The sequence below is a fragment of the Moschus berezovskii genome, chromosome 4 (assembly GCF_049115385.1).
Source record: "Moschus berezovskii isolate FMDL1 chromosome 4, NW_MosBer_1.0, whole genome shotgun sequence".
Lineage (NCBI taxonomy): Eukaryota > Metazoa > Chordata > Mammalia > Artiodactyla > Moschidae > Moschus > Moschus berezovskii.
In genome coordinates this window covers 70786716-70799137 of record NC_142463.1, presented here as the reverse complement: position 1 = coordinate 70799137, position 12422 = coordinate 70786716, and the positions used below count along the sequence as shown (strand labels likewise).

Below are 12422 nucleotides of genomic sequence, written 5' to 3'. Positions count from 1 at the left end.
TAAGAAAATACTGAATTCCAGAATTCTGATCATTAGCAAACATAAAAATACCAAACATTTCTTGTGAAAAAGCAGTGACCTCTAGTGGATTAAATAAACTGACACAATGTTTGCCTGTAAGAATTTACAAATTAAGGTAACACTGATGCATCCAGTTATGAAAAATACTGACATGGTATACAGACAACTATTATACATAAATAAGGGCTATAGTTACACTATGCACAATGTGATAATTGTATATTTATAAATTGCTCACTGGTTACTTCCAATCAAGAAAGAATCCTAGCTTTGTTCAGAATCTATCACTAGCTTAAGAAATATTCTTTCTGATCTTGTGTGATAATGAAGTTGGATTAAATTATCTCTGAGGACCCTTTCAGTTCTTTCATTGTGATCCTTTAATTCATCTTGCATACCAATGCTAGACTAAATTCTATTTAAAAATTTTCAGTGGCTCCCCAGCTCTTAAGTACATACCAAACTTAGCTTGGCCTCTTGATATCTATCATTATTTTCTATTTTTCCCCAAATATATCCCTTATTTCAAATGAATTAATGTTCTCACTGCTGCTGCTGCTAAGTCGCTTCAGTCGTGACCGACTCTCTGCGACCCCACAGATGGCAGCCCACCAGGCTCCCCCGTCCCTGGGATTCTCCAGGCAAGAACACTGGAGTGGGCTGCCATTTCCTTCTCCAATGCATGAAAGTGAAAAGTGAAAGTGAAGTCGCTCAGTCGTGTCCGACTCTTAGCGACCCCATGGACTGCAGCCTACCAGGCTCCACCATACATGGGATTTTCCAGGCAAGAGTACTGGAGTGGGTTGCCACTGCCTTCTCCACTACCTACTTCCAATACCCAACCTACTACTGTAAGTTTATTTTCTCACCTCTGCTTAAAGTTTTTCATTATGCAGCGTTTTAACCTCATGCTGGGAGGGATTGGGGGTGGGAGGAGAAGGGGACGACAGAGAATGCAATGGCTGGATGGCATCACCGACTTGATGGACATGAGTTTAAGTGAACTCCGGGAGTTGGTGATGGACAGGGAGGCCTGGCGTGCTGTGGTTCATGGGGTCGCAAAGAGTCGGACACGACTGAGCGACTGAACTGAACTGAACTTACATTACAGGTGCTCATTAGAGTAAGTCAAATTTGTTTCACTCAGGTGTATTTGTTTTGCCATCCCAATGAGATTTAAACTTAACCACAGAGGTTGGCTTTCACAACATGTGTGTGCACAAGCAGACACATGCATCCTGCTGGGTAGTAAGAGTACACTACCCTACCTACTTACCTATTTTTATTTTTTGGCTGTGCTGTACAGCATGCAGGTTCTTAGTTCCCAGACCAGGGATGGAACCTGCAACCCCTGCAATGGAAGCGCAGAGGGCTGGACAACCAGAAAAGTCCCTACAAACTTTAAATGTAAATTAAGTTGGTAAGTTTCAAAAAACCAAGGGCATTTTCATCTTTCATTTTAGTGAGGTGGGAAAGGGTATATAAACTAGAATTTCAAGAACCATAAATATAAATTGACAGAGCTTCATATTTTGGGAAAAAAGTAGGCATTCTGAAGATAGGATGGTAAGATTTTGGGAAAACATTAGAGGAATAACTTTTTAAAATTAGTTACAGGAAGTACCAATAACTATATCTGAAGAAAACAGAGATGACAGGAAAGGTGCTTTGATAAACGGTTTTGAAGCAGATATGTGGATGGACTAAATGAGAGCGCTAACTTCAAGAAGCAGAAAAAATATCTCTGGAAGCAAAGCTAAGAGCTCAAGCAAACATCAGTCTGAACACTGGGCAATGTAATACGTTGCTGTCATTAGAACTGAGGAGGCAATGGCAGCTCTGGTGAAAGAAATTTAGAAAGAAATATTAAGAGAAAAGATGATAGTTAAGAAGATGCTCATATCTTTCCAAAAACTTTGGACAATGCTACAATCTTTTATCTCCAAATAAGAAAGTCAGGCTGGCAGAGAAATGATGAGCAATTTAGTCTCTATAAATAGATGTTTAATTCGATTAACAAAGGCCACACACTGTAGTATATTCAACATATTCTAAACCACATAGAATTGGATCATCAGGCAAAGGTGTCTGCAAACAAAGCTACTGTCACCAATACAATTGAGCTAGTTGAACATACAGTAGTGATGTTACTTGAGTATCCAGTAAGATTATTTAGCATATATCTTATTTTACCTCAAATAACACTGCCTTGTGTTATAATATTCTCTATCAAACATGAATTGAGACATTATCTCATTAATTTAAGCCTTTATATAGATATATAACAATAATTTTTGTTTCCTCTTTAACATTATTATGCCAACTTCCCTTCAGTAATGAATTCTCTTTCAAATTCAGCAACTACTAAAATGTTATAAGTGTTCAAACATTTCTCAAAAGGCAACAACCCATGAGTGTCTATAAACTATTTTGCTAAAAATGACTCTTTAAATTGGCTTTTTTAAATTTATAAAATATTGTACTGACTTTTAATAAAGATTAAATAAATTAAATAATAAATTAATTAGAAAACAAATTAGAAATAAGTAAATTATTAAACTAAATAAATTAGTTCTAATTAAATAAATTAGAACTTTTTAACCTTAGTACATAGTTAAGAACTATGAACAGAGGTTCATAACACTGTACAGAAGGCAGTGACCAAAACCATCCCAAAGAAAAAGAAATACAAGAAGGCAAAGTGGCTGTCTGAATGGCATTACACATAGCTGAGGAAAGAAGAGAAGCAAAAAGCAAAGGAGAAAGGGAAAGAAATAACCAACTGAATGCAGAGTTCTAGAGAATAGCAAGGAGATAAGAAAGCCTTCTTAAATGAACAGTGCAAAGAAGTAGAGGGAAAAAAATAGAATGGGAAAGACTAGATCTCTTGAAGAAAATCAGAGATACCAAGGGAACATTTCATGTAAGGATGGGCATGATAAAGGACAGAAATGGTAAGGACCTAACAGAAGCAGAAGAGATTAAGAAGAGGTGGCAAGAATGTACAGAATGACTACACAAAAAAGATCTTAATGACCCAAAAGCCACGATGAAGTGGTCACTCACCTAGAGTCTGAAGTCAAGTGGGTCTTAGAAAGCATTACTACAAACAAGGCTAGAGGAGGTGATGGAATTCCAGCTGAGTTATTCTAAATCTTAAAAGATGATGCTGTTAAAGTGCTGCATTCAGTATGTCAGCAAATTTGGAAAACTCAGGAATGGCCACACGACTGGAAAAGGTCAGTTTTCACTCCAATCCCAAAGAAGGGTAATGCCAAAGAATGTTCAAAATACCATACAATTGTGCTCATTTTGCATGCTAACAAGGTTGTGCTCAAAATCCTTCAAGCTAGGTTTCAGCAGTGGTGAACTGAGAACTTTCAGATGTACATGCTGTGTTTAGAAAAGGCAAAGGAACCAGTGATCAAATTACCAAGATCCTTTGGATGACAGAGAAAGCAAGGCAATTCCAGAAAAACATCTACTTCTGATTCACTGACTATGCTAAAGCTTTTGACTATGTGGATCACAACAAATTGGAAAATTCTTAAAGAGATGGAAATACCAAACCACCTTACTTGAGAAACCTGTATGTGGGTCAAGAACCAACGGTTAGAACCTTACATGGAACAACTGACTGGTTCCAAACCGGGAAAAGGGTACAACTAGACTGTACAATGTCACTCTGCTTATTTAATTTATATGCATAGTACATCATGCGAAATGCCAGGATGGATGAATCACAAGCTGGAATCAAGACTGACAGGAGAAATATCAACAACCTCAGATATAGAGATGAAATCACTCTAATGGTAGAAAGTGTAGAGGAACTAAAAAGCCTCTTGATGGGGAGGAAAGTGGAGAATGAAAAAGCTGGCTGAAAACTCAGCGTTCAAAAAACAAAGATCATGGGATCCAGTGCCATCACTTCAAGGCAAACAGATGGGGAAAAAGTGGAAACACTGGTACATTTTATTTTCTTGAGCTCCAAAACCACTGCAGATGGTGACTGCAGCCATGAAATTAAAAGACGCTCGCTCCTTGGAAGAAAAACTATGACCAACCTAGAGAGCACATTAAAAAGCAGAGACACCACTTTGCCAACAAAGGTCTGTCTAGTCAAAGCTATGGTTTTTCCCGTAGTCATGTACAGATGTGAGAGGTGGGCCATAAAGAAGGCTGGGCGCCAAAGAATTGGACTTTTGAACTGTGGTGCTGGAGAAGACTCGAGAGTCCCTTGGACTGCAAAGGAGATTAAACCGCTCAATTCTAAAGGAAATCAACCCTGAAAATTCATTGGAAAGACTGATGCTGAAGCTCCAATACTTTGGCCACCTGATCTGAAGAGCCAACTCACTGTAAAAGACCCTGATGCTGGGAAAGACTGAAGGCATAAGGAGAAGAGAGTGGCAGAAGACGAGATGGCTGGAGAGCATCACCCACTCAATGGACGTTGAGCAAACTCCAGGAGAGAGTGAAGGACAGGGAAGCAGACCATGACATTGTAAAGCGTCGGACATGACTTAGAACAACAATACAGTTTTCTAGGTGGCACGAGTGGTAAAGAACCCTTCTACCAATGCAGGAGACAGAGACATGGGTTTGATCCCTGGGCTGGGGAGATCCCGTGGAGGAGGGCATGGCAACCCACTCCAAAATTCTTGCCTGGAAAATCCCATGGATGGAGGAGCCTGTTAGGCTATAGTCAACGGGGTTACAAAGAGTTGGACACACTGAAGCGACTTAGCATGCAGCATGCACATACAGCTTCCTAACAAAGTAAGTTCAGTTGGATCTAAGATCCTGTACCTTCTGGAAAAATTTACAATTCTCATCCCAGGATTATTATTAGGATTAATAGAAATAACCATCAGAGCAGGAAGCAACGTTCATTTTGTTCTTAAAGCTAAAACAGAAAACAAGTAAAATCTGTATGTTCTTTCTGATTTTAAGTGTAAAATCCTTAAAAGTTCTGCTTGAAATATAAACATTACCCCACAATGAAAATGTGTATAATAAATGCATTCCAAAGAAAACTAACCCACTCTTTACATATCTCAAAAACTACAAAGAAATACATGAACAAATGTATACATAATGATTTAAATTACCTTTCTTCCTCGCGAACCCATACTGGACTTTTAGGAATTTGTGCTTCAAAAAACTTAGATGCTTTATAACAAAAATTGCTGCAAAAACACTGAAAAGAACATTTTAAAACCAGCAACTTATTTTGTTCTTATTGTGAAATACAATTTATGTACAGAAGAGAATATACAACATAAATATGTAGTTCACAGAAAAAAAAAATCCAAGAATCAACCACCCAAGAAATAAGATTTAGTACCTTTGAAGGCTTTTCTGTGTCCCTCCCCAATCGCATCACTTTCTATATTCCCCAGAGATAATCACTATCATAAATTATGTGTTACTCATTCCCTTGCTTTCTTTCAGTCCTGCTATTGACACTTGGTTTTGCTTATTTTTAAAGTTTGTCTAAATGGAATATTATTATGTATTCTTGTATTCTGTTCCACATCATGTTTTTCAGAGTCATTTATTTAGCTATAGCATATGCATTTACACTGTGTATTACATTTGCCTAAGTATTACTACCTTTTAGTTACTGTTTAAGGACAATGAGTTGTTATTTTTTGTTATCATTACCATGTTACATGAACCTTTTTTAATTACAGTTTTTACATTAAAAAAAATTGTGGTATGATACACAAAATTCATCATCCTACACATTTTTAAGTGTTCAGTTCAGTGGCTTTAAGTACCTTCTTACTATTTTGCAACTATCACCATCATCCATCTCCAGAACTCTTTTCATCTTACAAAACTGAGACTCCACACTGATTAAACTATAACTTCCCATTTCCTCCTCCTGTGACAAAAACCATTCTACTTTCTGTCTCCATAAATCTGACTACTCTCAGTTATGTTACATAAGTAGAATCAGACTATTTTCCTTTTGTACTGGCTTATCTCAGAACAATGTCTTCAAAATTCATTCAGTTGTAGCTGTGTCAGAATTTCCTTTCTTTTGAAGGCTAAATAGCATTCTATTTTATGTACTGAATATGTACCATATTTTGTTTATCCTACTAGGAACATTCATGGGCGTCCCTGGTAGTTCTGATGGTAAAGAATCTGCCTGCAATGCAAGAGACCCAGGTTCCATCCCTGGGTCAGGAAGATCCCCTGGAGGATGAATGGCAACCCATCCGAGTATTCTTGCCTGGAATATCCCATGGATAGAGAAGCCTGGCAGGTTACAGTCTATGGGGTCGCAAAAGAGCCATACACATCTGAGCAACCAAGCAGCAGGCTACAGTCCAAGGGGTCGCAAGAGTCGGACGTGTCTGAGCAACTAAGCACGAGGAATGTTCATACACATATGTACTTGTGTACACAGGTTAAGCAATAAGGAGTTTATACCAAAGAATAGAATGGTCACAAAGAATGTGTAAATATGACTTTAACAAATTTGATTTTGCCAAACAGTTTCTCAGAAAGGTTGTGTCAGTATTTATTTGACCAGAAGTATGAATCTGTGGTCAATTATATGTGAGAAATATAACTCCTGATTTATAGCTTATCTTTTCACTCTTGTTTTAGAAATTTCTAATGATGTTTCAATGTTTTCTATTTTAATGTAGAAAAATTTATCTGTTTTTCCTCTATGGTCTATAACTTTCTATCTTACTTAATAAATTCTCTCCAACCCAAGTTCTAAAAATGTATTTTTTTACATTTAGGTTCTTAATTTACCTAATAATTGATCTTTGTATACACACTCTAATAGCTATCAGTTTTCATTTTTCTGTATGGATAATTGGGCTTGTATAATTTATTAAAAAACCAATCCTCTCTCCACTGATCTAAAATACTCCTGATGTTTTATGTTCAGTGTCCACATTAGTATGAGTCTGTTTCTGGCTCTCTATTCTGTTCTATGATTCACTCACCTGAATTCATGCCAATATGCAATTTTTAAATGTTCACATACTAACTAAAGTGTAAGCAAAAAAATTTTTTAACACTATAAATATTTATAAATGAAAAACTTTTAACGTAGTCATTTTCTAAAAGGCAAGATTTTAAAGATATTTTTAGAATTCCACTTAGTATAATATTAAATATTAACTCCCACATTGATAATAATCTTTAAACTTACCTTTCTTTCAGTAATATCATAGACTTTATTAGTTTTGGTAGAAATTTTATATTTCTGTTTTGGTACCTAAAGAAAAGAAAGTATAGCGTACAATAGAATTCAAGTAATAAACATGAACTTTATGGTTAACATTAAGTCATCTACATATTGTATCTTTGGCTAACCCACATCATTAGTTCATGACCTCAGTTTTATTGTTCTTTTCACACGGTATTTTGCTAAATATGAAAGTTAAAAGTATACATGTTAAAAAAAAAGTTACTTACAATTCCTAGCTTGTTCTGACATAAAGGATAGCCACAGAGTTTGATAATAGAACGCTCATCCACGACATCACTATAGTGAGCAGGTGTGATGAATTTCCCCTACAACGAAATGAGAGGGGCACTTACTCCACCAGATTATTCAAAAAGCTTATTTATCAGCTCTTTGGCCTCATTGATCTCATATGAAAACACAGGGCTCATAAAAGTACCTATATCATAGGTCTGATGTACCGATCTCATAGATTTGACAGAATCAGAGGAGAAAATAAAGGAAAAGCACTTAGAAAAGTGCTTCTAGACACATTCTAAGTACTTAGAAAATATAAGTTATTATTTAAAAAAACACAAACCCATAAAAACCCCCCAATTTCTGCCACAGTAAACTATGCATCTTTGTAGATTATATAATTCATGAAACAATCCGGAGACAAGAGGAAGAGGTGATGCTATTCTGACTGCTATACCAAAGGAAAATATTAATAGTATATTTATTTTTAAAAGTGTTACTCAAAACTAAACAAAATAGAATTATATACAATTTTATCTATTTCTGAAAGCACAGTCTTATAAACAAAGTATATTAAAGGTGTCATTGTGATTTCTGAACAAATTTTTGTGCAAAATCTTCCATCTTCTGAAAAAACAGAACAGTGAGGTGACAGTTATGAGCTAACACCAAATATTTTTCTTTGACATTTTCTTGTTCAAATAATCCCAGATCTACCACCCAGAATGATGCGTTGGCTATGTCAGTAGGCTGGAGGGGAATGTTTAAAGGCACGAGAGAGAGTGATGAAGTAAGGTCTCAGAAGAGGAGGAAGAAGATGTAGTTGGCAAATAGGTGGAAAGATGGGTCAAGGCAAAGAAGAATGTCCCCTCTTCTGATGAGAAGGAGTAAAGGCGAGGCTAAGTACGCTAAGTGACAGGGTGAGCAAGGAAGTGCAGCAGAGAAAAAAATCCAGGTGTCTGCTGTGTTCTCCATGAGTTAGGCAACAGCTTAGAGGAATGGAGTATGGAACTGGGGAAAGCAGTAATGATGGGAAGAGTGGCAGTGAGTGGCTAGAAAGGGTGCCAATTACAGATATAAATGATATATATATTATGTAAAAAATAAACAAACAAGGCCCTACTGGAAAGCACAAGGAACTATAGCAGAGTCAGACATGATTGACTAAGCATGCATGTGCACACACATACAAGTATAACTGAACACTTTGTTGTACACCAGAAACTAACATTACATTGTAAACTAACGGAACTTCAATAAAAAGCAAAAAACAACAAACCTCAGTTCTTGAGACAAACCAACATTTCTGGTTTGTCTTTAGAGTCATCAAGTATGGAGATTCTGATGCAGTTACCCATATCAATTTAAACATTGTCATATTTATATTCCTCTTGTTTAGGAAAATTTCTGAGCCACACTAAGAATTATTTCTACAATAAAAGCTCTAGCTTTAATTTTCCATTTCTTTTTTCTCATAAGGATTATGAGGATATATCACACATTTCAACTTTTTAATGCAATAAAGCCATTAATGGAAACAAAAAAATTTTTAATGCAAATGATAATTCTTGTTATATGTTGATTAAACCATGGGGGGTCTATATCTCATGTTTTTAAAATATCAAAATGAATGAAATTACATTAACAGAAATAATGATTTTCTATTACTAAAACAGGACAACATACAGCCTATGAAAAATGACATGGCAATCAGCAGTGCAAAGCAATGAAAATCGAGTGAGATTAGCAGACTGGTTAAAAGAACTACTATTAAGGGATAAAATATGCATGTTACCTCTCTCAAGTACATTTTAAAGTCATTATAAAACAAAGAATGCGCATTTCTGCCCATGGACACTGCCGAGAAAGCATCGTTGAAGTCTTCCCCACCTCCAGTGCCGTCACATCTAAATTAGAGTCTCCTAAAGTGATATTTGACAGTCTGATGCTGGGAGGGATTGGAGGTGGGAGGAGATGGGGACGACAGAGAATGAGATGGTTGGATGGAATCACCGACTCGATGGACATGAGTCTGAGTGAACTCCGGGAGTTGGTGATGGACAGGGAGGCCTGGCATGCTGTGATTCATGGGGTCGCAAAGAGTCGGACACGACTGAGCGACTGAACTGAACTGAACTGAAAGAGCCCGAACCGGAGAAGGCAATGGCAGGCCACTCCAGTACTCTTGCCTAGAAAATCCCATGGATGGAGGAGCCTGGTAGGCTGCAGTCCGTGGGGTCGCTACGAGTCAGACATGACCGAGTGACTTCACTTTCACTTTTCACTTTCACACATTGGAGAAGGAAATGGCAACCCACTCCAGTGTTCTTGCCTGGAGAATCCCAGGGACGGGGGAGCCTGGTGGGCTTCCGTCTATGGGGTCACACAGAGTCGGACACGACTGAAGTGACTTAGCAGCAGCAAAGAGCCCAAACAGCTGCGGAAGCTCTTCATCAGAGGACTGAGCTTTGAAACAACCGATGAGTCTGAGGAGCCATTTTGAGCAATGGGGAATGCTCACAGACTGTGTGGAAATGAGGGATTCAAACACCAAGTGCTCCAGAGGCTTCGGGTTTGTCACATACGCCACGGTGGAGGAGGTGGATGTGGCCATGAATGCAAGGCCACACAAGGTGGACAGAAGAGTTGTGGAACCAAAGAGTGCCGTCTCAAGAGAAGATTCTCAAAGACCTGGTGCCCACTTACCTATGAAAAAGATTTTTGTTGGTGGCATTAAAGAAGACACTGAAGAACATCACCTGAGAGATTATTTTGAACAGTATGGGAAAACTGAAGTAACTGAAATCATGACTGACCGAGGCAGTGGCAAAAAGAGAGGCTTTGCTTTTGTAACCTTAGATGACCATGACTCCATAGACAAGACTGTCATTCAGAAATACCACACTGTGAATGGCCACAATTGTGAAGTGAGAAAAGCCCTGTCTAAGCGTCAGACTTTATTTTTTTGGGCTCTAAAATCACTGCAGATGCTGATTGCAGCCAGGAAATTAAAAGACGCTTACTCCTTGGAAGGACAGTTATGACCAACCTTGATAGTATATTAAAAAGCAGAGACATTACTTTGCCAACAAAGGTCCGTCTAGTCAAGGCTATGGTTTTTCCCGTGGTCATGTATGGATGTGAGAGTTGGACTGTGAAGAAAGCTGATCGCCGAAGAATTGATGCTTTTGAACTGTGGTGTTGGAGAAGACTCTTGAGAGTCCCTTGCACTGCAAGGAGATCCAACCAGTGCATTCTAAAGGAGATCAGTCCTGGGTGTTCATTGGAAGGACTGATGCTGAGGCTGAAACTCCAATACTTTGGCCACCTCATGCGACAAGTTGACTCACTGGAAAAGAGTCTGATGCTGGGAGGGATTGGGGGTGGGAGGAGACGGGGACGACAGAGAATGAGATGGCTGGATGGCATCACCGACTCGATGGACATGAGTTTGAGTGAACTCTGGGAGTTGGTGATGGACAGGGAGGCCTGGCATGCTGTGATTCATGGGGTCGCAAAGAGTCGGATATGACTGAGTGACTGAACTGAACTGAACTGAAGCAAGAGATGGCTAGTGCTTCATCCAGCCAGAGAGGCTGAAGTGGTTCTGGAAACATTGGTGGCAGTCATGCAGGTGGTTTCAGTGGGAATGACAACTTTGTTCGTGGAGGAAACTTCAGTGGTCGAGGTGGCTTTGGTGGCAGCCTTGGTGGTGGTGAATATGGTGGCAGTGGGGATGGCTATAATGGATTTGGTAATGACGGTGGTTATGGAGGAGGCGGCCCTGGTTACTCTGGAGGAAGCAGAGGCTATGGAAGTGGTGGATTAAGGTTATGGAAACCAGGGCAGTGTCTATGGCGGGAGTGGCAGCTATGACAGCTATAACAATGGTGGAGGCGGAGGTGGCTTTGGCAGTGCTGGTGGAAGCTACTATGATTTTGGCAATTACAACAATCAATCTTCAAATTTTGGACCCATGAAAGGAGGAAACTTTGGAGGCAGAAGTTCTGGCCCCTATGGTGGTGGAAGTCAATACTTTGCCAAACCACGAAACCAAGGTGGCTATGGTGGTTCCAGCAGCAGCAGTAGCTATGGCAGTGGCAGAAGGTTTTAATTACTGCCAGGAAACAAAGCTTAGCAGGAGAGGAGAGCCAGAGAAGTGACAGGGAAGCTACAGGTTACAACAGATTTGTGAACTCAGCCAAGCACAATCGTGGCAGGGCCTAGCTGCTACAAGAAGACATGTTTTAGACAATACTCATGTGTATAGGCAAAAAACTCGAGGACTGTACTTGTGACTAATTGTATAACAGGTTATTTTAGTTTCTGTTCTGTGGAAAGTGTAAAGCATTCCAATAAGGGGTTTTAATGTAGATTTTTTTTTTTTGCACCCCTGCTGTTGATTGCTAAATGTAATAGTCTGATCATGATGCTGAATAAATGTCTTTTTTAAAAAAAATAACATAAAACAAAGAATGCATAATAGTAATAGTTGGTTATCTTTAAATGCACAAATTATATAGCGTGTGACTGACAACAAATTCAAAGACTTCAATAATGCAAGGAAGTTTCATGTTACACAGATTTAAAGACTTTATACTACAAAAGTGTTAGTCTCTCAGTCATGTCTGATGCTTTGTGACCCCATGGACTATAGCCCACTAGGCTCTTCTGTCCATGGGATTCTCCAGGAAAACATACTGGAGTAGGTAGTCATTTCCTTCTTCAGGGGATCTTCCCTACCCAGGGATCAAACTGAGGTCTCCTGCACTGTAGACTATTTCTTCACTGTCTGAGCCACCAGGGAAGCTGGTGGCAAACCACTTCAGCGTTCTTGCCTTGAGAACCCCATGAACAGTATGAAAAGGCAAAAAGGTATTTCACTGAAAGATGAGCCCCCAAGGTCAGTAGGTGTCCATTATGTTACTGGAGAAGCAGTTCCAGA

At 38.8% G+C, this 12422-nt stretch overlaps 1 protein-coding gene and 1 pseudogene across 14 annotated transcripts in view; one reads left to right on the top strand and one right to left on the bottom strand.

The window, feature by feature from the left end:
• Positions 1 to 12422, bottom strand: part of RPAP2 (RNA polymerase II associated protein 2) — a 113142-nt gene that overhangs the window by 91018 nt on the left and 9702 nt on the right. For 13 of the 14 annotated variants that reach the window (XR_016037221.1, XR_016037220.1, XR_016037219.1 and 10 more), the window contains exons 4-6: positions 7471 to 7569; positions 7205 to 7270; positions 5133 to 5221 (exon numbers count right to left, since the gene is read on the bottom strand). Coding sequence is in view for 11 of the 14 variants with exons in the window: in XM_088835492.1 (XP_088691618.1) it covers positions 5133 to 5221; positions 7205 to 7270; positions 7471 to 7569 (254 nt within the window). In the remaining 3 variants the exon portion in view is untranslated. The remainder of the gene's footprint in view (positions 1 to 5132; positions 5222 to 7204; positions 7271 to 7470; positions 7570 to 12422) is intronic. The other variant, XM_088835491.1, reaches the window with a different exon arrangement.
• LOC148778063 (heterogeneous nuclear ribonucleoprotein A1 pseudogene) lies at positions 9885 to 11674 on the top strand (annotated as a pseudogene).